General features: G+C 37.0%; 1 protein-coding gene across 1 annotated transcript in view; it reads right to left on the bottom strand.

Moving 5' to 3' along the window:
* The window catches only part of Tnks (tankyrase), a 138,952-nt gene that overhangs the window by 60,764 nt on the left and 53,264 nt on the right, over nucleotides 1-24,924 (bottom strand). Inside the window, exons 4-5 of the mRNA XM_027391255.2 lie at nucleotides 6,453-6,489; nucleotides 5,662-5,737 (exon numbers count right to left, since the gene is read on the bottom strand). Of these exons, the coding sequence (XP_027247056.1) occupies nucleotides 5,662-5,737; nucleotides 6,453-6,489 (113 nt within the window). The remainder of the gene's footprint in view (nucleotides 1-5,661; nucleotides 5,738-6,452; nucleotides 6,490-24,924) is intronic.

Here is a 24,924-nt window from a genome sequence, read left to right as displayed (position 1 = left end):
AATTTTTTAAATACTAATTAACAAAAACCAGTAGCTTCTGACAAACATTGGATTATAGAAACTGCTAATATCTTAACTTCAAAATGGAAGTCAGAAAATACATTGTGTTGGGGGAGAGGTTATGCCTTTGTTTCCACAGGAAATAAAAAGTTATAGTTCTCTTCAAAATTAATGAAGATCAGATTTGATTGGGGGAGACCTTCTTAAAATCTTACAGACATGAAAAGAAAAAAAAAACAAGAAAGATTACAGGACAAGTGATGTATATGCTGATCCCTCTACTATGGGAAGAGCTCTGAGAGTAGATGAGACATAATAAATCTTGTTGGCTACAGAGTCCTCATGTCTTATTATTATATGCCATCTTTTCATATGGCATGGATAGAAGTTTGGTTATATAGTCCAAATAAACTTATAAAGATAACAGATGTCTTTTACCTGTTCAAACATACAACAGAAAATCTTCAGCTCACTTGTACACATTGCAGTCTATACTTGTGATAATGCAGATATATATCATTTAAAAGTTTGCATGTTTTCAGAACAAAAGGACCAGACACCAATGATGACAAGTGGCCCCATGTGATTCAGCCTCTCAAAATGCTTCTGTTGCAGTTTCCTCAAAATTCTGCATCCAGAACAACTTCAGAGTTGTTAGTTGAGATGGTTCAGCCTCATAGATTACTCTAGCCAGGACTTCAGATAAGCCCTACACTTTCTCATTACACAGAGACTGAACAACAAATGATACAGCTAGCTCTCCCAGGACTTGACCATGATTTCAATTTTCTCAGTGTCCCCTACAGATGCCCTCGCCCACAGACAACAGGAAGCAGTCTAGAAAACTCAATGCCAACATTCCCAAGGTTTGGGGGCATTTGGTGGATTATGGATGTTTGTCATTGTTTAGGTGGGTTGGTTGCAAGTTGTTATTGGTCAGTCGGGGAGGAAACTAAGCAAAGGAGATTAAAATCATGGATCTCATTCTGAAAAGAAAAGGGAGATATAATACTGATAAGATAAAGGGTAGATTGTTGAATTTACTTTTAAACTAAAAACAACTACTACTCTCAAACATTTTACATTGGTATGGATTTTTGCATATTGATAAATTTAAGGTTATTTTTGTTAGAACATATACTATATATGTTTCTACTCATTTAAGATATTTTCATATACTGATAAAAATTTAAGGTTATTTTGTTATATTGTATACATGTTTCTATTCTTGTTTAAGGTGTTGTACCTATGCAGCTCATTTAAAAATGCAATATAAAGTTTTAGTCCTTGAAAACTATTTAGAATAATAAAGAAAGACAGGTTAGTAGTTATCTAGCAACCAAATTTATGGCCATGTTATGTGTATTTTCAAGGTCAAACAGAGATATATTTTAGATAGCCAGATGGTCTTCAAACACATCAGAGACCTATAGAATATGGCAGTTAAGATGTTTTAACAACCTAAGGCTTTTTATGACAGTGAGACATGTCTGCTCCTAGCAGCACCAATTTACTTCAAAAAAGGATGATGGGCATCAAAAAACCTCAATATGGAGTTTGCTTTTATTGTGGAAAAGTTAGCCACTGCGCAAGAAATTGTCCTTGCCTTGACTGATGACTGTATGGTGTCCAAATTGGATAAGCAGGACACAAAAGAAGGCGAGTGCTAAACTTTACCAAGACAAAGTAGGACAATCCTTCAAAAATTTCCTGTTGCGCAAAAAGCCTATCAGATATTCTAGGCTTGTAGGCCAAAGAAGCATGCCTCAATGTTGCAGAGGAACCTTGAGTGACTGTTCAGGCAGCCAGCAGTCTTTGTCATTTCTAAAGTTTTGGAAGTTGCTTGTACTGCACTTCCTGTTTACTCAAGTAATATTTTATCCTTCTTGGGTCTCTGGTAGAGATTGAAGACTAGATAGTTTTACAATTTTCCTTGCTACCAAATTCATAAAATATATAAAGTTTTTATGTTGGAAAACATAAAAGCTTAAATTATTTATCCAAGAAGATGTTTTTAGGTCAACAAAGGTATTTTTAGGGTATTAATACAACTTATGATAGAAAATGGCTTAGGTGCAAAACTTTAGACTCATCAAGATAAGATAGATAATAATTTCTCCAAATTTGACAAATACAAATGGACTGGACATTGTGAATACTAATTCTTACTTGATAATTGTTCTTAATGTATATAACTGTACTGTATTACAGTTAAAACCTTTCCTTTTTATTTAGACAAAAAGGGGGAAATGTTGTGGGATGTTTGTTCACTGTGTGAAATGTATTGCTGTGACTGATGTAATAAAAAGCTGAACAGCCAATAGCTAGGCAGGAGGCACAGGCAGGGACTTCTAGACAGAGAGGGAACTCTAGGAAGAAGAAGGCGGGGTCACCAGCCATATGTGGAGGAAGCAGCATAAGCAGTACAAGAGAGGTGAGGTAATGAGACTCCCAATAGAACGTAGATTAGTATAAACGGGCTAACTTAAGTTGTAAGAGCTAGTGGGACAAGTCTAAGCTAAGGCTGAGCAGCTTTCATAATTATTAAGAAGTCTTCATGTGTTATTTGTGGTTTGGTGTCCAACGAGAAACTACTACTACAAGAAAAAAAATCAGCCAAATTCTCTAAAGGGCAGCTCAACACAGCACGATAAGGAAGCCCCCTTTGTCTCAACTTAAAAACAAGCAAACAAACGAACAAACAAACAACCAGTAAGGCTTGGTGGCATACACCTTTAATTACACTATTAGAGAGGCAGAGGCAGGCAGATCTCTGTGAGTCATAGGCCAGCCTGTAGTTTCAGGTCAGCCCAAGAATTATGATGAGACAATGGGCCACACTACAGCTTCCATAACAAGACTTTGTTTTGTTTTGTTTTGTTTGTTTGTTTGTTTGGTTTTTCTTTTGAATTTTGTTTTGTTTGGGGAGGAGGTTGCAAGGGCAGAGGGTGGATTTGAGGAAATGAATTAAGTGGTATTGGGATGTATGATGTGAAATCCACAAAAAATCAATGTTTAAAACATTGAAATCACCAATCCACTTGCTGTTCTGTTACTACTTTTTTGTGGTCTTTTCTGTCTATAAAAATTCTTTTCTTTTCTTTTTTTTTTTTTTTTGAGATAGGATTTCTTTATGCAGCCCAGGCTATCCCTCCTAATTTTCGATCCTCCTGCCTCAGTCTCCCAAGTTGCTAAGAGTGTATACCATATCATAGTGCACAACTTTAAACTAAATTTATGGTGCTTTTGCCTTTGATAAAAATGAAGGCAAAGTACAAAGGCAGAGCCTTACTGGTATGTCATGATTTTCAGGACTCTAGAGGCTAGACAAACAGATATCTGTGGGAAGTCAAAATATTAACCACTAACGTTACCTAACTAGATTGTCATCAAGTCACAGTAATAAAATACAAGACAGAGAAAACTATGCTAGTGTCCAACCCCACATACAACATTAAGAAGAATACTCAATCTCACTCCCTACACATCTCTGTGCAATTCTCCACCCACAGTAACTGTATAAGGAACACTTCTTTCTAAAACTATTTGTGAATTTACATTTCCATGGGCCTTTGAAATGTACAAACCAAAAAGTGTAGTAAAACTAAGACAGAAACCAGTTTAGCATTGGCACTCTTTTGGAAAGCCTCTACAAACAGGAATTGAGTGTATGACCTGTTCTAATATAAAATCCAAGGAGGAAAATGCTAAATACTTCACTAACTTAACACATAAAAAAAGGAACCTTTCGCCTTTTATAATGTAAACCATGCTCCCTCATTCTAGTAAACATGTGAGAATGTCTTAAAAAATATACAAAATATCTGAGAAAGAAACTTGTACTTTATCAGCTTGGACTGCTCACATGTTTTCTTGATACCTTCTGCAAGAAAGCAAACAACACTGTCATAAACAGGTATGACACCAGTCTCCACTAGCACTGAGAACATTGCTTGTGGCTTCACACAACCGGTGCATGCTAGAATCACTCCGTGCCACAAATGAGCATAAAAATATAAACATAAACATTACCAACCTTAATGGATGCAATTTAATTTGTGATCTGCATACAGATGACAACTTTGAATGATTCCTTATAATATATGCATTGCAATAAGCCCCAATAAATGCCCATTTAATTTTCTTGTTATCTGATTTAAATTGAAAAAAAAAGCTGACAATCTATAAGCATGTGTGCATTTTTTTTTTTAGAATATTACTGTATTATTTAAGTAGAAATCCTTCATTTTGATAGCTCAGGCATGTTCCTAAAGATGACTTAACATGAAAATAATACAGTTCCTCCTCATGTTATAAACTATCTGGAAATCAACAGAATACAAAGTAAGACTACGAGAAAATATACAATCTCTCACTCACATACTAAGGACTTAATTTTCTAAAAGGCAAGAGAAGAGATGATTTTCTCTTTCGGGGGATAAAATCATGTTTGTCAGTGAACCAGAACCAGATTAATACTCTAAAGCTGCTGCTGGATGCCAGGCTTGATCCTGTGTAAAATACAAAAACCCCATAGAACAGTAGAAGACAAACATGGAAGCGTAAGCATAATGTAAGGAAGTCTATGGCAGAAACCATATGGCTAATGCAGAAGGAGCCACAGAACTGGGTAAGGACACTGGTCCCAGCTATAAGGAAGTGAGAGTGTATCTGCAGGAGAGAAGGAATGGGGCTGTTCAGTATAAGGGCTGAGGACTGGGGACGAAGCGAGGATGGTTTTTCATCTCCTGCTAAAGTTAATTGTCCATCAACTTACTAGTACTAAGCTGGGCTCTAGCTCCGTCTACAAACCACAGTTGCACTTACACACAGCGAGAGAAGTAACTCTACCTACTGAGATGATCCAAATAAAATATGGAGCTCAAAGTACTTATGGGAGTTAAAATCCCTACAGCAACTCCAAAACTACAGGAAAAAAAGAGCAGCTATTCCTTAAAAATCACCTCCCCAGAGTGAGGGAAAAATGCTCAGTGAATGTTCTGGGGTTCTTTCCATCTACCAGGGAAATCACTGCGAACTTCCCAGTCAATTCCCACCGTCTGAAACACACCACATTTCATTCTATATTCAGCATGAGGACAGAGCAGACAGTGTGGCTGCTGGCTGTGCATTTTACACATTACCTTACAGTTATGACAAGTGTATCTTCATGCAGAGTGTTTCTCTTTGAGCCTATTTTCTTACAATAAGCCACAATTAAGGAAAAAAAAAAACAGAACTGTTGTGAATCTAAAAAATCACCAGCAGTTTCTCACCTTTAATGGAAGAAGTGCTGATACCTAGCAGACAAATCTATCAAATAAATAAAAAATGCATATGTCCTAACAAAAATAAATATTTCCATCATGACACACAAAAAACAGGTAGCTAATTTTATCCACTGAAAACACTGTGTGCAGTTCATGTAACAAACAACTTTCAGCGTCTGACATTTAAGAGGAGAGCTTGCTGAAGATCCATGCTTCCCTAGCCAGCTCCATGAGTCTATCACAACCCCCAGTAAGAGAAGCAGCATTTCATTTTACAGTGCAAAGATGCTAGTAAAAACAGCTTACAAATGTGAACGTATAAACACAGACCATACTGAACAAAATTTCATTGTAAAGCAAGAAATTACTGGAAGCATTGGAAATAACTTACCTTTCGCCCATCACTTGCATGACAATTCACATTTAGAGGTGTCAGTAAAGCCATTAGTTTTTCTTCATTACCACTCCTATAAAAAGGTAGTAAGTAAATTTATGTGAAATCATAGTTTCTTATGAATATTTATGGGTGTTTTCATTAAGAGTGGGAAACAACAATGATTTTGCTTTATTTTTAAAATATGGATCACAATGCATGTCTTACAATATTTATTTCAGTTAACGTAATTCCTGTTAATTATGTGGTGGTATGGTATCTTGGGTTATGTAGCTGTCTACATTTAAAAATTTATATACAGAATCATTTTAATTACAAACAAAGTTTATTGTGACAAAAAGATCTAAAACTTTGGAGTTTAAAATACAAATTCTATAAAGAGGCAATTAATTAAATTATACCACCATCAACAAAACAGCTGAGGATTTTAACATTTATTTTAAGTCTCTCCTTCAAGCTTGGTTAGGAAAAAAATCTTCAAAGCAAAAGAAAAATATAGGCATATAAACACTCTGAGAATATCTTTTGAAACGTTTGCAGGTAGTACCCCAAGATAGGTTACAAATCAAATTAGCCTTACAATACTCAGCACAGTGAAGGATTCTGTCATTATGTCCATTAACAATGAAAAATAAAGTGCACAAAGACTTGGGAGATCTTATCCACACTGTCTCTTAAAACCCAAGCAAGACAAGAACAGGTTATAAATCCGTATACTCCTCCACCTGCCCTCCCCCTTTTCTCCCTTAAATGCATTAGACTCACTTAAAATGAATGGAATCACTTACCTAGCAGCTTCTAGGAGTTCGTCTTTTTTGTATTCACCTAGATGATTGCAAAATATCATGCTGTTAGCATTTGGCAGAAGACAGATTAAGAAATGCAGTAGGCAGCAAATAGAGAATTAAATAGAGAAGAACAGAAAAAGAGAGTCCACACCCCGCTGGGTGATGGAGCCGTGACGTTAGCCAGCTTGTGAAGGCAGCATCACCAGTGCCTTGGAGACGGGCAGCAAATTGACGCAGCTTCTTGTCCAATCCTCAGATGAAATAGCTTTCTTCAGACAACCAATGAATGCTAAATCTCGCGTCCAGGAACACATTCCCTCTGATAACAGCATGCCAGCTCAAGACAATGTCCCTTCCCCCCGTTTGTATTCAGGCTGTCACGGTATACTTGTGAAGCATAATACATTCTGAGACAAAAGCAAAATAATGTGGCTCTTTAAAGGTACAAATTACCAGCCTTCAAAAAACCCTCAGTTTTATTTGTAATGGTATGGAAAGTTTTTTGTTTTGTTTTGTTTTTTTTTTAATTAACTACCATCACCGAGCTTTATAGCATGGGGGAAAAAAAGAAAGAAATGTAAATATGAGAACCACGAATCCTTTTTTGCCTCAATAGGGAAGGTCTGTAGACTAGAAATACGTGAACTACGTACCAAATGCTATGAGCCTCTTGGAGGCAGTGCTCCAAAACCAAAACAGAGAGCACATTCTTCACCGGCAACAGTAACCTAACCTGCATCAACCTTATACTCAGTTTACCAAATTTTACCAACAGTGAATCTTATTAAGTAGGCATCTCAGTAAATGAGCAGGTAACCAGTCACCATGACATGGATAATTTTACTCTGTTTTTCACAACAGACTTTTCAAAATGTATCAGACTTTTCAAAAGTAGAAATTACAAATCTTTCACGGCAGATTTCTTAGAGTATTCAAGTTCTAACAAGTTTCTTTTGAGAGCTCAACTGAAGGACAAGGAATCTTAATAATAACAACACTGTGTTTGTTCCTTCACTAAATAAAAAGAACATCCAGGGTTATGATTCAGTCATTAGGCAGTTGGTAATAACATTAAAGAAATAATTATACAAATTGTCTTAATATATCATCTGTGAAAAGTATCAGGTATACATTAGCAAAAGAAAATTTTAGATTAAATAAAAGTTAAACAATAACCTTAAATTATTCTAAAATATCTATTAGCAGTTACACCTTTCTTTACATTTTCTTTGTATTTTGCTATAAAACTGAGTTATCAATGTAAACACTACAAAGATACCAAGGAGCACTGAGCAGCTGTTTAAATCCTGTAATCCACTATTAACAAGTATTATATAGCTTTGCCTTTGTCTTGTCTCTTGGATTGGAACTAGGTTAAAATCTAGACACTATAACCATGTTTTCAAATTGAGAATTTATTGAGGGAATCTTATACCAATGAAATCAGTTCTGTGCATCCCCCAATTCCATATGGCAGATTGAACAATTTCAGAATTACAGAATTAGTCTTTCCAATTTCCTACAAATGGTAGTTCAGATGGTTTTATAATTAACCACACAAAAGTAAAATTGTATCTTCTGGCCAAAAAGGTTCAAAGCTAAAGACTTCCCTTTATTAAGCATTTTTTTTTTACAGCAATTGGGAAGTTGAACATACTAGGAATATGTTATAAAGACAAATTTATAACTAAAAAGCTTTAATTGTTACAATCTAAATAATGCAAATTATGGAATATATCTGTAAAAGCCACTCATGCATTCAAAAGGTAACATTGTCATTTCTGACTTCAAGGAATATTACCCTATTAAAGGAGAGAGAGAGAGAAAAGTAAGCAAATGGTTGCAGTAGATTGTGGGGAAATCTATGAAAGGCTATTACAAGCTTATTGGCTAGTCTAAATAGGATTACTATACTAACAGGCCAACTATGGGTTAAGGAAGTCTTTTGGGAGAAAGGAACTGAAGCAGAGTTTTAAAGAAGAAACAAGTGGCTTTCAGGTGAGGCCTGAAAGGAAAGGCCTTGAGAGACTTTAAGAAATGCTGGCTCTTCCTAGACAAGCCAAGGATATCTGCAGGACAATAAGGGAGATTAAAGCAAATGACTAAATTTGAACTTGGTGAGAAATGTTGAAATGTTTAACAGGAATAATGTAAAATACATTGTATTTAAGTATCTTCAAGTTTACTGACTACATAAAATATTTCCATACTTCACTGCAGCAAACTTTTATTGGGAAGAAAGGCAAAAGGACATGGGGATGGTGTACTAGGTGCTGACAGCTGACATTTTCGATTATGTATATTTACACTGTGAACTGCAAGTAATTACTGAAATTCAAGCCATAGTGAAATATAATTCCAATAAGCGCAGTAACAAAACTGCAAAGGACTAAGGCTCCTCAAAGTTCCAATCGGTCTACCTACACAAAGTCCTAATCACTCACAGCTTGCTATTGTCACCAAAATGCACATTTTTACAATAATGTTATTCCTTTCTGCATAGGCTGATAATAAGGCAATGCTTTCAAAAGAAATATGTAAGTACCATTACAGATGATTCTGCTCTTCCTGTGAGAGATCCTAGCACTTTAATCAGCTTTTCTGCAATGCATTCCAGCATCCACTATCTGGTGCCCAAGGACCATAATCAGTCAAAGCTGAAGCCATTTCTCACACCCCTCCTTGCAGGAAAAAGTAGCATAATGAATTTAGAGTCCTTTGTACACTGACAGCAAACCCCAGCTGCTTATTAGCAGCCAAACCACCAGATCTGTTTCACTTTAGCTGAGACCGTGGTGCTCTATGGAGCATTTGTAGTTTTAATAACACCCAGTAAGAGCAGCAATAGGTGAGCTAGAAAGCAAATGAAGTCAGAGCAGCCTAGATGGCTTCAAATATCATTTTTTCATTAGAATAAAGTTGGATGATAACAAGTAGGCACAGTGTTTGTTTTGTTTTTGAATAGTCATTGTTATCAAATATTGATATATACAAAATATATATGCCCACACAGATGCAGAAAAAAATTGTTTTATAAATGTTGTCAGAATGAAGGTTAAAAATAAAACTTCCCTTCTTACTTCTCTGAGGTAGTCAGAAATAATTTCTCTTTCTCTTGGTATATAGGTATAAATTTTTCTTTTGAAGAAACATACAGAAGTCATGACTACTGATTTACATAATTTCAACACTGTGAGGGGCCTTTACCTCCAGCAACTAGCAGGATCAAAGCAGAATGTAGAAATGAGCCATTTTGGTTTTTAGAGATGGAATCTTAGATTTTTAAAGCAGTAAGAGACTGAAAAAGAACCCTGACTTTTCTTTTCTGCTTTCACGCCACACAGGGCACGCCTGGCAGTGAAGGCTCACTTTACACGTTAAATGAAAGAACTGTAACTAGAAAGCCACCTGTCTCTACCTCACCCCACCCTGCAGCTCCAGAACAGACCTGACATGTCATCTTTCCCAGACAAATGTGTGATCTTGCTGGCCCTGCCTAGCCTGGTCCTTGCTATGTAGCCTAGGTTGGCCTTGAACTCAGTAATCAGTTTGTCTCAGCCTCCTGAGGGCTGGGATTACAGGCATGTGCCAGCATGCCCAGTGGTCATCATTTTGATTAGTTAATGAAACTAACTAATCCTATAGCAGTCAAAGTGTCTAGTTCCACTACTACCCACCAGTCAATTAGGCTGTGGAACTAGGCTAATGCATGGACATAGAACCACCAAATTTGAGCTTTGGAAGACAGAATTACACTAGAGGTAAGAAACTAAATTGTTAAGTACAAGAACATTTTATAAATCAAAGAATTAGTAGCTTTAAATATAACAAAACAAAATTTCCCATCAGAACTACTTTGAAGCACAGAGCTTAAACATGGACCACTGGGCCACAGGAAGAGAAATGAAGAAAATTCTTCTGGGTCTCTTCAAGTAATCAATGCATTTCACATTTCCATAGCATGCTTTAATTCTGGAACTTATTAGGTCTCTCAAGGGAAGAGCTTTGTAAAGATTCCAGTCTCCATTACCAGGTTAATGCATGGGCTCTCCCCAAACTGACAATTCTAACACTCCTGTGGAGTGCTGAGCAGGACTGGGAATTGGTAAGTTGATACAGAAATCTTTGCACTGAGGTACCAGCAAATACAAGAAATTAGTTCTTTTAGCCAAATGAAATTAGTTATGTAGTGTGGAAAGAATTTAGCTACAAGACCTGGAAACAATCTATTCTCAAATCATTAAAGCTAGATCCCCAGGCAAGCCAATTTCCAACAGACTGACATTCTGCTATATAGAAAACAGGGTCTTAGTAATAATTAACCTGTTATTTTCATTCTAAAATTTTCCATGAATATATCTGAGACAACAAGGAAAAACTTCAAAGGTCTTAACTTTTTAATGCCTTGTTTCTATTCCTGAATCCTATCAAATCTTCCTGTCTCCTCTGATGTGGCTTCAAAGTCCACACCATCAGCTAAATCTAAGGTCTCAATCAAAGGAAACACTCCACAATTTTTCAAAACATAGCACTTGAGGCTGTGAAGAGTATTTTTTCTGGTGGCAATCCTTCAATTGTCTCCTAAAAGCTAAGTAGCTAACATTCACTAGTTAACACCAGTCAGCATTAAACATCAATTGCATTTAATACAGTCTAGCTAGGCTGACCAATTTAATAGCCAATGAACTCATGTGGTTACTTACATTAAAATAGTTAAAACTGGACAAAACTAAACTCTTCTGTTGCTCAGTCACACTATCATAGTTCAGTAGTGTGCAGGTATAGAAAGCAAGTGCCTGTCAAACAGACAGTGCAGACAACAATACATACGAGAGCTGAAAACCTGAATTGCAATTTGGGATGTTCTGATAAGTAAGAAGCCCCTTTTAGCCCACATTCTTCTTACTCTTAAAATTCTTGCAGTCAATACTCCTAAGTTTTTCTTTCCCTATGTTGACTATCAAACTACTGCTTCATCCCCATGAAATACATGGAGAAACACTGAGCTAGAACCAATCCTTCAAACACCTGAGAGGACAACTATAATGACAGTGTAAATATCCCTCAATTTAAAGTCTAAAATGGATGCACATAACTATCACACTTCACTGACAACTAGGAATGTTACAGGGAATGTTTCTAGACTCTACTGGGGGTGTTCTGTAATATGTTACAACTGTCTTTTCATACTACATATTGATGTGTATTTTAGTTAGTTACATTCAGACTTTTTCAGAGGCAGGAGGGCCTCCCTATGTAGGCCACAGAGATCCAGCCTGCTTCTGTCACTGAGTGCTGGGATTAAAGGTGTGTGCCACTATGCTTGGTACAGTCACGCTTATAAAATTTTTACTTAGTGAGTGCATGCATATATACACGTGTGGAAGACAGAAATGGGTGTTGGATTTTTCTGACGCTAGAGTTACAGGCAGTTATGAGTTTCCAGTGTGGAGCTGGGAAGCTAATTCTACTCCTTCGCAAGAGCAGCAAATGCTCTTAACCACTCAAATTATCTCCTAGATATTACTGAAGACAGAGAATATTTCTCTTGTACCCCAAAATGTCTCATACATTTGTGAAGCCTCATTTCACAGCAACCGCTAGTCTAACTTCTGTCCCTAAAGTTTCTGTTTATTTGACATTTCTCATTTTTTCCACTGTTGGTGACTGAACCCAATGACTTGAACATGTTCAAGCCCTGACCTCTAGCCCAGCTCTCCATTGTCCTTACACTTTTGATCCACAGAATGTCATCTAAGTAGAATTATTGACCACATAAACTTTGAGTCTAGTGGTTTTTTTTTAACTTGGTGTAAACACTTTCGAAATCTGTTACTGTCACTAGACAGAGTAGGGTGTTGTTTTGTTTTTTGAATTGTTAAGCAATATCATTACATAGACATACCTTAATTTCATATTCTTTCCCTAGTGGACAGAAATCTGAGGTTGTGGTTTCTGGTGATTATAAGTGATACTATTATAAACATCTATGGAAACCATTTTGTATATGATTTCATTTCTCTTGGGCAAACATCTAGCAATGCTGACTGCTGGGCCTCATTTTAAATACATATTTAACTTTGTAAGGATAATTCACATCTTTTAAAAATCTAAGAAATTAAACCAACACATCAAATTACAAGTTCTGTTACCATGTGATCCATTTAATGTCTTCTCTCTACTTGAAATTCTTTCCATTCTCACTGTTATTACATTTATGCACTTTTTCCTCCCACTACCTTCTTACAAGAGTTCTGTAACTAATCCTTCTTCATGTGTTCAATTCCTAAATCACAACCATCACATTCATTTCTACTTTAGTTTATCTCATTGCTCAATGAAGTCAAAGACAGTTCTTATATTATTAGAAAAATAGTCACATGGACTTTTACACTGGTCTGTAATTCCTTAGGATTGAACTTGTCATGAGAAGCAGGGGTCTGACAATTCCCAAATAGGCATCTCATAAACTCTGGGCCTCAGCAGGCTGATGCATTCAAAGGGCAAAGCTCCCTGATAAGAGCAAGGACTGCAGGGAAGCAATCTTCTCTTCAAAGATAACAATATGGCTCCTATAAATCACAATGCACTATGTTCATACAGTCTCACAGCTCTGAGACAGCAGGCACTACACATGTTTCAGTTTCTTATATGAAGAGATCAATTTTGTCTACAAGCTTAATCAAAAACAATTTTTTCAAGTAAGCATTGTAGTATAATACCTCACATAAAAATAATACAAACATTAGGAGATGGTGTTATTTGATGGACATACTTTTCTCTCATAAAATATCAGTCATGTTTATGTAAAATTAATCACTGGCCTTGCTAAAAGGCTGGTACCACAAACACTAACTCTTGGAACATTCAACGACTACAGCAGGATAGATGGCGGAGTTTTCAATGAATTTGTTAATTTAGCATTTTGAGTTCTCTGTTCAGAACTTAACAGAATAACTTTTTAAACTATATTATATACTTTGATGCATTCAACAAGAATTATCTGAAAAATGATGCTATACTTTTCTTGGTGGTTCAAGGAACTTCCAACTGATTATCATAAGTTGTGGGTCTATGAGATGAACAGAGATATCTACATCCAATCACTTCTAGAATGTTATATACTTTATTATTTCAAAATGTTTAATTCATTTACTTTTCTGATTGTTATCAAATGTATTTAATTTTGAATGGATAAAAGTGTAGATTCTAGCAGTTCATGCTCTGGACAAGTAGGAACTGGTAGAGTCTTCACAGCTTTCTAACAATGTGTAGGTGGGGAACACTTGGCTTTCTAGATAGGAGAAAACAGTATGGTCTTGTGGAACAGCAGTTGAAAATTCTGGCAATTGACGGCTGCCCATTACCTGAACAACAAAAGAATGCTCAAGGAGGCTAAATGCAATGCTTTGCATCCCTGGATCCAAGAGACTTTGAGGCTAAACCTATATTCTCTTAACCAACAAGCAGTGTCAAGATGAGGATTCTTTGATTTGTACTTAAAATATGCTCTGTTCACTTCCCTTTAACTTCTTTCCTCCTGAACCTCATTATAGCAGCAGGCTAGTATTTTGCTTTCACCTTCACTTTTATCATAAAGTTAAGAGTGGCATGTGCCCAGGGCTGTGGAAAACTGAATGAAATGCTCCCCCACATGCACCCTGGAGGGCAGGACAGGTCCTGGGCTGACTTGGGAGTAGCTGAGGAGTTCTAACAGAAAGCATCACTTTAGGGCCAAACATTTCAAGTGAATTTGGACTATGCTATTATCAACCCATGTGAGTCTGACCAAGTCATTTAACCTTCTTCCAAATCTCATGTTTCTCATTTTTTAAAAAAGATAACTTACTTTATGGGATTGCTTTAAGGGTCAGGGACAATACAAATAAAGCATCCAATACTGCCTGACTTAGATAAACACCCAAGATGGTAATGAGGAGAAGAATGCAATTCAAAGTTTAAAGCACTCGGTTTTTATACTAACAACTCTTCTTATTTTGCTCTGTGTAGCCAAGGACAGAGGGAGTTCACCTTTCATTAAACCCCTTCAAAGATTTTCAATTAAAAGAACACAGAATAGGAGAAAAAGCTTTTCCTTCCACTCCCCACAATCCTTCTCTACAACAACATGCTTTTCCTTCAGTGAAAGGAGGGTGGCATTTTATATTACTGTACTTTGGGGTGGCGCAGAAAGTTGTAATCACAGCTGAAGTAGAGAAACTGATAAACCCAATGTAAACAACTAATGTAAAGCAAAAGACAAAGGATGGATTTAAATAGTGACCAAGACATTGTAAATAATTGTAAAATGATGTGAGTCAACTTTCTCTTCTTCTTGAGATGTCAAATGAATCTCAAATCTTATGGTTAATGAAGGAAAGTTGCCAGGAGTAAGAATCTACTTGCTCTTAGCTTGCAAAAGAAAGAACCATGTATTTGTACTGAGTTCCTCCCCGTCATACACATAGTGATGGTAACTAATATTCTAGCTGGTGACCTACTGACAGCTGCATATATATTCACAGGTCATCCATCGGTGTCATAACAAAGACAAGTGTTTTGCTATTTCACACATTTGTTGTCATTAAGCTAGAAACTGACTTTAAATCACATATAATGGTTTCATGAAATTTATGTCAAATATAGCTAATTTTATTAAATGTGAATGTAGCAACCAACCCTTATGTATAACAATCTTTATGAAACGTGATCAAAGCTTAGTATATGCAATTAGTCAGCATGTTAAAACATGAGGTTTCAAACAAACTTTAAAATAGCATGAACCTAGAATTAGCACTGTGTTTAATACTGAGGAAATGGAAGTCTTCTCACTGATAATGATGGGATGAGAACACAGAAAACAATGCTTCTTATGGGTGGCCATTAATCAGCTAGAAAAGTGACCACAATACTTTCTTGGAGTGACTTGCTTTCTAAACAATGACATTGTCAGTTTGGCTTCATTCTTAGAGCCAGACTAAGTCTTAAGGAGTATTTCTGTACTATACTGGCCCATTTCTTTTTGCCAGGATTCTTACTACTGGCAAGGTTCCTTCATCGACCATAAGGTTTGAGGTTCTTTTTGACATAGAGAAGAAGAGAAAATTGACTCATCATTTTACAAGGGTCTTACTCAGTGGCCCAGGCACATCTTAAACTTGTGATCCTCCTGCCTCAGCCTCCCAAGTGCATGTGCTACTACTCCACTTGGTGGGCCTCTTCCTTTAGAAACACTGGTGTATATAGAAGCCTAGACCCTGTAGGAAACCTCTCCTCTGTCCTTGAAACTACTCTCAAAACTCTTCTGGGATGTGCTGCACCTGAAACAGCATGTAAAATATGCAAAATAAAATTTGACGATGCCAAGGTTGGTCTTCTGTGAGTTCAGTTTACATGCTGGAAGTTTGGTCCCCAGTGTGATGATGATGAAAGGTGGTGGGGCTAAGTCCAAAGTAAATAAGTAATTGGTGCTATCAGTCTTTGCAGAGATGAATGCTAGTCTCCTACAGCAAGTGTCCTCAAGACTGGGGCATTATAAAAAGCAAATGTGACCATGGATTGTTCTTGCTCCCCATCTTGTCATCACTCTTACCTCTGCTCCCATCACTGAGGGCCTGAGCAAAGCTAAGCAGCAGGGATTGGTGACACACATTAGGACCTTCAGAAACTATACAAGGACATCTATCTGGGGGGGTGTATGTGTGGGGGGGAGTAACTAAGCCCTGTTTTTTTATTTTTCTTATGTGATATTTTGCATGATTACAATTTAAATCAGTATTTACTTGTTCCAGATAATTTATATAGTCTATTAATGAATTTGTAATTGTAATATCAAAAAAACCCATTAAGTCCCTCCTTTATTTTATAAGCCAGTTATAATTTAGACAGCATTTTCCAGAAAAGAAGATGAAAACTTTTTGTTTGTTTTTAAAATAGAACATATGTCACCTATCTGGTTAGTTTATTGATGTCTATTCATTTTTTTCTTCACAAGTTAGTTTAAAAGTTAACTCAAATACATTTGCCATGCTTTTAAAGGTAAAAAAAAAAATCATTTTAAACATGGAAACTCAATTTGTAGACCAGGCTGGTCTTGAAGTCAGAGATATGCCTGTCTTTGCCTCCTGAGCACTGGGATTAAAGGTGTGCACCACCATGTCTGGTAAAGAAAATCAGGCAGGCAGCAGACCAGACTTACGCTGGGGAGTTAAGTTTATATATGCAAACTCATTAACAGTTTTCCACTGAATTAAAAGCATAGGATATACATTTTACCACTCAGATTATGCCAACAAGCATTGTGTTTGTTCTATATTATGGATAGTTATCCTCTATCCTAACCCTGTTCCACTGTCCCCTATCCAGACTGCTACAATGCAGTTTGTCCTTCTCCAGAGGATGTACTCCTGAAAAACTTTACTTACACTTTTTGTTGCTGTTGTTTTTGTGATTTTTTTATTTTTTGAGATAGGGCCTCACCTTGCAGCCTAGGACAACCTCAACCTTGTGACTTTGCTGTTTCAGCCTCACAACTGAAGGCAAGTGTTATCATGCTCAGCTGAGATGACAACTCTTTTAAAGCAAGACTGGGAGTGGGGCAGTCAAGACAGTAGTATGGAGTTTTAGAACAGGGTTTGAGAAAGAAAGAGAGAGAGAGAGAGAGAGAGAGAGAGAGAGAGAGAGAGAGAGAGAGTGCTATAATGAAACCAATTATTTTTTATACTATCTAAAATTATTAACTAAAACCAACAGATCTGTAATGTTGGGCAGTGGTAGTACACGCCTTTAATCCCAGCACTCAGGAGGCAGAAGCAGGTGGATCGCTGTGAGTTCCAGGTCAGCCTGGTCTACCAGAGCTAGTTTCAGGACAGCTAGGGCTACACAGAGAAACCCTATCTAAAACAAACAAACACAAACAAACAAAAAAAGATGTGATTAAGCAGTTAAACATGACCCAAGAGGCACCTAGTAGAGGTTCTGGAGCATAGCCATCACCATAAGGGAGGGCCACTGCATTAAGTGTATGCTGGAACTATGTACTGAGGGGCTGGAATGACAGCTCAGTGTTTAAAAGCATTGATTGCTCTTGCAGATGACCTGGGTTCGATTTCCCAGCACCCACACAATGGCTCACAACCCTGTAACCCCAGTCTAGAAATCCAATGCCCTCTTCAGACCTCCACTGGCACTGCACCCAACTGGTGTACCATACATACACTCAGGCACACACACGTAATAAAAAGAAATTTATTACAATGAAGAAAAAAAAGAAGAGGATATGTAAATCAAAGAATGGGAAAGTGAGATTTTTTTTTTTTAATAACATGCAGCATGTACTGCCAGAGATACACACAAGAGCACAGGATATGGGCCCTGATTTCCCAAAGCTCAAGTGGGGCAAGGAGGTAGCTATATATGATATTTAACACAATGTCTAAGGTGTTATGGAGTAGAGAGGAAGAGCATCTGTGTTCAGCAATTCCTACATCTGTTGGACACACTCCCAACTGAAGCTTAGCTGTGCTAATGCTTGTGTACTTTTCCATTTGAAATATTTGACTTCTTCACCCCTTTGCTCAAAATATGGCCTCAACTAAAGTCAGATGACCTTACCAGTTTCACTCTCCAGTTACTTCTGGATCATCTAAGAGCTTACTGTGAAATGCATTAACCAAATCAAGCAAAGTGGGAACATGACAAGTGTTCCTTAGCTTGTTCTCAGTAATGTCCCAGTACTCTTCCTGTGTCTGTCAGAGAGTAATGTGAGGAATCTCTGTACACATATATGTCTTCATACTTGCCGGTTTGCTCATTGCAAATTTATGCTTATACCTTCTACAACCAGATAACTAATATGAATTCAAAAAGGGTGGAAATATTAGAATAAAAACTGTTTGAACAAAGGCCTTTTTTCTTTGTCTTTATTCCCTGAACAATAGAGTAGAACAACTTCTTACAAACCATGTATTGTAGTGGGACACTGTAAATAGTCTAGGTGACATAAAGCATTTAGGGAAGAGGGATGCAGAGTATATGCAAATAATCTGTTGTTTTATACTAGGGTATTGAGCATGCTCAAGGGACAGCTATGTAATGATGGAACTGTTTCCTGGAGGTCTGAGTTATGAGTCCTTTCTTTTACTTAAAATTTTTGATATTATCTCCTTGTCACTTGGTAGTTTAGGAAATGGTGTTTTCCAAATTCAACTCATGCTCTAGTTTATTCATCTCTGCTAATTCTCTAGCTGATGTCATTTACAAAAGGATATAAAATGAATATATCACCATCTCCTTAAACTAAACAGTCTCAGAAGTTAAAAAAAAAAGCCTACAGTCATATTGTGTAGCACAAGTATCTCCATAAAAATCCAAAATCTACTACCATTATTAGGATAGTAAATTTAAACATGGGCAACATGCATGTAAGTAAATAGAAAAACCCTGGTCAATCAGAACATGTAAGACATCTAAAACATACAACAAAACCAAGTTTTTGTGCCATACAGTCTAAACATTAAAAATACAAATATCTCCCCATGTTGCAGAGAGAATTGGAATAGATTTTTAAAAACTCCATGGTAACTCTCTCCTAATAATTGAACTGTTAGGGCACAGCCTGTATTCACAGGACTTCAGTGGGTAAAATTAGGACCACTGGAGAAAGCTAAGATGTGTTGCTTACCTGAAAGTAAAAGATTCATACAAAATATCAGATCCTAGAATGACATAATTGACTTGGAATTGCAAAACTTAGATGCATACCCCTAGATAATTACATCAGTTTTCCCATATCTGTGGTTATTACCTCTACGGTTTTGGTTATTCCCAAAATCAACTGCATTGTGAAAATAACAGATAATTCCAGAAAGAATAAATTCCTAAGTCTCAAGTTCCTTACTACTCTGAAGGGCAAAGGGAAGTCTTCAGTCATCTTCCTGTATCCCAAACACAACAAACCATCCTCCTGTGAAGTAGACGTAGAGTGTGCTACCTGCCAGTTAGCTGCTGGCTCCTTGCATGCTTCAGTCAGGCTGTTATTCTGGTTCTTCAGTGGGAAAAATAATCCTGTTTCTCTTTGGCTTTACTTTTTTAAATATTTTAAAAGTGTACACACACACACACACACAAATTTTTTTTGAGACAGGGTCTCACTATGTAGCACTGGCTGTCCTAATTCTGCCTCTGACTCCCAAGTGCTAGGATTAAAAATATGTGCCACTAGGACCAGCTTAGTAATGTCTTATTGACAATATAAACCAAGCTTTATATGTCAGGAACAATTATTTTTACTAGGAGTCTTAAAACATTCTGTCTGTTTTATAGACAGTCTTACTACATGGCCCAGGATGGCACTGAACTCACTCTGAAGGACAAGGAGGTCTTGAACTTGCCATCATCCTGTCTCTGCCTCCCAAGTAGCTGGTAGGCCTTTATCACCAGGCCCACCTTAATTTCTCTTAAGTAGAACTAAAATAAAACAATTAGGGCCAGCAAGTGGGCTCAGTGTGTAAAGGTTCTTGCTGTCCAAGCTGAACTTCCACAAGTGGTCCTCTGGCCTCTATATGTTCCTGTATATGAGACACACGTCACATAAATAAATGAAATTTAGGTGTCTTTAATTAATAAAATAGCTGTATATGATTCACCAGGAAAATTGAGAAATTAGGGCTAAAAATTAAATTTTAAAAACTCAATATTCTAAACTAGAATTTTATTTTAAATCAACATTAAAAGATTTTATACATTTTTAAACTGCATTTTTGAAACACATTACAGTATTTCCACCTCCCCTTTCTTCCCTTCAAAGCTTCCCATGTACCCCTATTCTAGATCTCTTTTTAATTCTTTAACATATATGTATTACATGTTACATATATGTATGTATTCTTAAATATATAACGATAGGCTCAGGGTTGACCATCTGGTATTGGATAACCAACTGATGTGATCTTCCCTTGGGAAGACTATTTTTCTGCTCTCAGCATTCCTTAGCTGCCTGCAGTTCTTCGTCTAGGGTTGAGGCATCCTGGGCTTTCTCCCTTCCTCATCAGCAAGTCTGTTGGTGTTGTCTTTGTTTAGTCAGACTTAGGCAGCCATGCTGGTGAGATTTCATAGGGGTAACTTCTCTGACATTACTAAGAGATGTGTTCTCACAGCAAACTCCCTGTTTCTCTGGTTCTTACAATCTTTCTGCCTCTCTTCCACAATGATCCTTGAGCCTTAGGAATAAGTTGTGTTGTAAATGTTATCAGTTGAGGCTGAGCTCCTGAATTCTGCATTTTGACTGGCTGGCTGTTTCTTTCTATCATAGTCTCCATCTGTTGCAAAGAAAAGTTTCTACACTTATCTGTGGGTATAAGGATAAATACTTTGAATGTAGTTAGGGATTATACTGGTTTAGTAAATGGTGGTTGTAGGTTTCCCTCCAAGATCCATGACTTCACTAGCCCTGGGTGGCTGGCTAAGTTTCCAGTACTGGGCATGATTCCCTGCAACTTCCTCCCCGCCCCCTCTTTTTTTTTTAAGACAGCCTTAAGTACAATTAGAAAGCTGCTGGTTACCATAAAGGTAGATATGCCACTACTGCACCCTGAAAGTTATCATGCCATGTTGGTTGTGTGGTTCACAGGTGTCATAGATGGGTATGACCATTGGTTGCGTTCCTTCTTTGGAAGCTTGCATGATGCCTTTTTGTACCATGAAAGCTAGTCCTCAGGAAGGAAGCCTTCAGGTTAGATCCAGCTCAGGTCCTCTGTCTAATATGCATGATGTCTTCAGCAATGGGGACTTACCTTGAACCCCGGGAGGGGGCAACCAAGGGCAAAAGCAGTAGCCTATAGTTTTGGGAGTTTCTTGGACAACCCTGACCAACAACTCAAAAGAGGTCTTCTCATATCTGGTGCTGGGATTTTTGTTAGATAGTCTATGGGGCTCTTAAGTGAAACACTCAGAAGGGAAATTTTCATTTACATGCATTGTGGGTACTTTTGGATCGTTAATGGTGTGATTCCTTTTGGCTTTTTCAGCCACTCCTTCTTCGGTATTTATCTCCCTTCATTCCTTAATTAAAGCCCCCCCTCCCATTTCCCCGTTCAGATCACTTGTATCCTACAATTCCCTTCTCAACTGCTCTCCTATGCTCCCGACCCCCCCCCCACTCCAATTATCCCTTTTTACTTTCCTGACCTCTGCAGTTACTTCAGGTTATATTCATATCCCAAGACTTAAAGAAAGAAAGAATTGTTTTCTGGGTCTGGATTACCTCATTTGATATGATTTTTTCGAATTCCATTTCATTTCACTTTCATGCAAGTTCATGATTTCATTTTTCTATACAGGTGAATGGTATTCCATAGTGTATATGTGCCAGATTTTCACTGTCCATTCATCAGGGGAAGGACATTTAGGTTGTTTCAATCTCCTAGTTATTGTGATTAGAGCAGCAGTGCACATGGCTGAGCAAGTGTCTATGGAGGAGGATGTTGAGTCCTTTGGGCATATACTGAAAAGTGGTAAAGATGGGTCATACAGATTTTTAGTGTTTAGGGATCCCCATGCTCATTTCCAGAGTAGCTGCAGCAGTCTACAACTACACCAACAGCGAATGCAGGGTCCCTTTTCCCGTATCCTCTCTAGCATTTGTTGTGGTTGTTTTGTGGACCTTTGCCATTCTGACGAGGGTAAGATGAAACTTCACAGTTAGCATTTCCTAATTGCTAGGGATGGTGAACACGTTTTGATATACTTTGCCATTTTTATATCCTTTTTTGTAAATTCACCATTCAGATCATAAGCCCATCTTTTGAATGGGTTCTTAGGTTGATGCTTTATTCTTTAAATTATATATTACAGATACTAAGGTCTGTCATATCTTTAGCTGGCAAAGATTTTCTCTCTCATTCTGTGGGCTTTATCTTCAATCCGTTGTTGTTTTTGTTTTTTTGTTTGATTTTTTTTCCTTCTGTGTAGAAGAGTTTTAGTTTAATAAAATTGTCCATGTCAATTATTGGCCTTAATTCTTGGGCAAACTGAGTCCTATTAGAAAGTCCCTCCCTACACCTATATCATATAGCATTTTCTAGTTTTGTTTTGGAGCAGTGACAAATTATACAGGAAGTTAGTTCATGCCTGGTCTTATTTATAAGGGACAATATTCTGGTTCATCTTGTACAATTTCAATGTATTTGTCTCTTGCCCAAATAAATTTAGACACAGAATTTGAATTACATATATAGAAAAACCTAATGTGACAAAGATAGAAAACTATTTCAAATAAATTTACATTTTAAACAGTCATACATTTTAGAGAATGCACTAAGCCAGAGACTGAAAATGATTCTCACACACATCTCTCATTCTGTTAGCAATAGATACTGTACATTCATTTGAGTAAGTGTGAGTCAATTGATAGAATCAGTCATTTGTATAATGGCTTCTGCATAGAATAATCTAAGAATGGTGACAAAGATTACCTAACTAAGAGCTTTGTAATTGGTATAAAATCTCAGCAGGCTATTCTGGGATTCTTGGCAGCCTAATGTTTATCATCTTGATAACTTTAATAGATTTAAGTCAAAAATCTGTTTGAAAGGGTGAAAATTTTAAACCCAGAATCTAATCATTTCCTTGGCATTCTTAGTGTCTTTCTCTACTTTGTGTAAATCTATAGATTTAATGACAGAGACTGAACTGAGAAACCATCATATCTTAAAGAAACTCAGACAGGTCTATCTAAGGGCAGATGATGTAACTAACAGTAACCTAGAAGTTCTTTCAGGAAAGGTCCACTGGCCACAGGATGAGTTGTGAGTGTGATTGAGGGAGTGTGTGTTATAAATCATTACTGAGTTGCAAAAATAAAGTTTATGTGTTTCTTGTTAAAAACTAGCAGAAAAAAAGAAAGAAGGAAAGAAAGAAGCATTCTCAGAAAAAAATAAAATACATATACAGTGTTAGGAATACTCCACGGCACTAGACCTCTTGTAAATAAATATATTTAGCTTTTTGTTGAGGCATGTACAATTCCACACCCCATGGAAAATAAAATTTCAAGAATCCATGCCTTTTATTATACTATAGTATAAAGAAAGAGATTCATGAATAAAGTGGACTCACTTTTATTAGTACATGAAACCACACCCTAGAGGGCAGCAGGGGCAGGGTCTTCCCATCCTTGTACCTGCTTTTTGCTATGTGGCTATAACCATTTTTCTTGTAAGGCATTATGTAAATCCTTGTTTTTTGTTTTTGTTTTTTCATTATAAATAATGCCAATGTCCTTTGGAATTATAAAGTTTTTTTCTTTGTTTTTGTTTTTTTCTTTTTGAGGTAGAGTTTCTCTGTATAGCCCAGGCTGTCCTGGAATGCTGTCGATGAGGCAGGCCTTGAACTCACAGAGGTCCACCTGCCTCTGCCTCCCAAGTGCTGGGATTAAAGGTGTGAGCCACCAACGTCCAGCCAAGGCCAAACTCTTAACCTCACAAATGACCACCACTACCTGGCTTTAAGGTTTTTAATATATTTAAAATTTTCTACTTCATGTTTTTGAAACTATTAGAGAAATGAATTGCATTTTTGATTAAATAATCTATGAATTTTAATTATTGTTTTTCCTAAAAGGTTTCACATAAAGACCTAAAGGGGGGGGAAGATTGAGTCTAATCTCTTTCACTCTTTTCTTTTAGAAACAAGCATATAAATTATTAATTACTCAGCAACATTACTTCCTTTGTCCTAGAAGAAAGTCTCATTAAGGTGCATGAGTATATGAATGTGACTCACAGTCCTTTCTTTTGGGAGACTGACTTCAAAACTTGTTAGTTCAAATTATATCACATACTATTTCAGCATACCATTTGGCCCCCAAATACTGGTAGTACCTGAAGGTAATACTGACATGGTTGTCATGGCTCATAACTAAAAGGAAACATAAAGGGATCCAAGAACTTTCTATGAAACTATTTGTCAGTTGCTAAGTGTCTTTAAGACTCAGACACTGAGAACACAGTGCAGGAAACACAGCCTTCTGAACCAGCAAGCAGTAGCACAAACTTCTGTGACAATGGTAGAAGTTGTGCTGATTATTGTTTCTACTCTTAATTGGATTTCCTCCCCTCCTTTGTTCCTAGCTAGCCTTTGCTTCCAGACATCATCATTCATATTTCTATTTGGGATGTTCACTTCTCTTTTGCAAAAAAATATAGGCAAGAAGTTATTTTATTTTTCCTTATTAGGTTTTGAAAATGAAAAGAAGACTAATTTTGTAACCAAGTGCACAAAGGCGTTGCTCTTCCGGAGCCTCCCACATCTGCCTGTTACTGCCCCTGGCATTCTAATAACTCCTTAAAAACAACAGTCATTTTTGTGTTCTGTCAGAAGCAATACATCATTCACTCTCAGTGCAATGGAGGGTAGTGGAAAAACAACATATGGAAAGATTGAACATCAATAGAGAAAACGATTCCTTTTCATT

Source organism: Cricetulus griseus (assembly GCF_003668045.3).
Source record: "Cricetulus griseus strain 17A/GY chromosome 1 unlocalized genomic scaffold, alternate assembly CriGri-PICRH-1.0 chr1_1, whole genome shotgun sequence".
In the NCBI taxonomy this organism is placed as follows: domain Eukaryota; kingdom Metazoa; phylum Chordata; class Mammalia; order Rodentia; family Cricetidae; genus Cricetulus; species Cricetulus griseus.
This window is presented reverse-complemented; position numbering and strand designations above follow the sequence as displayed.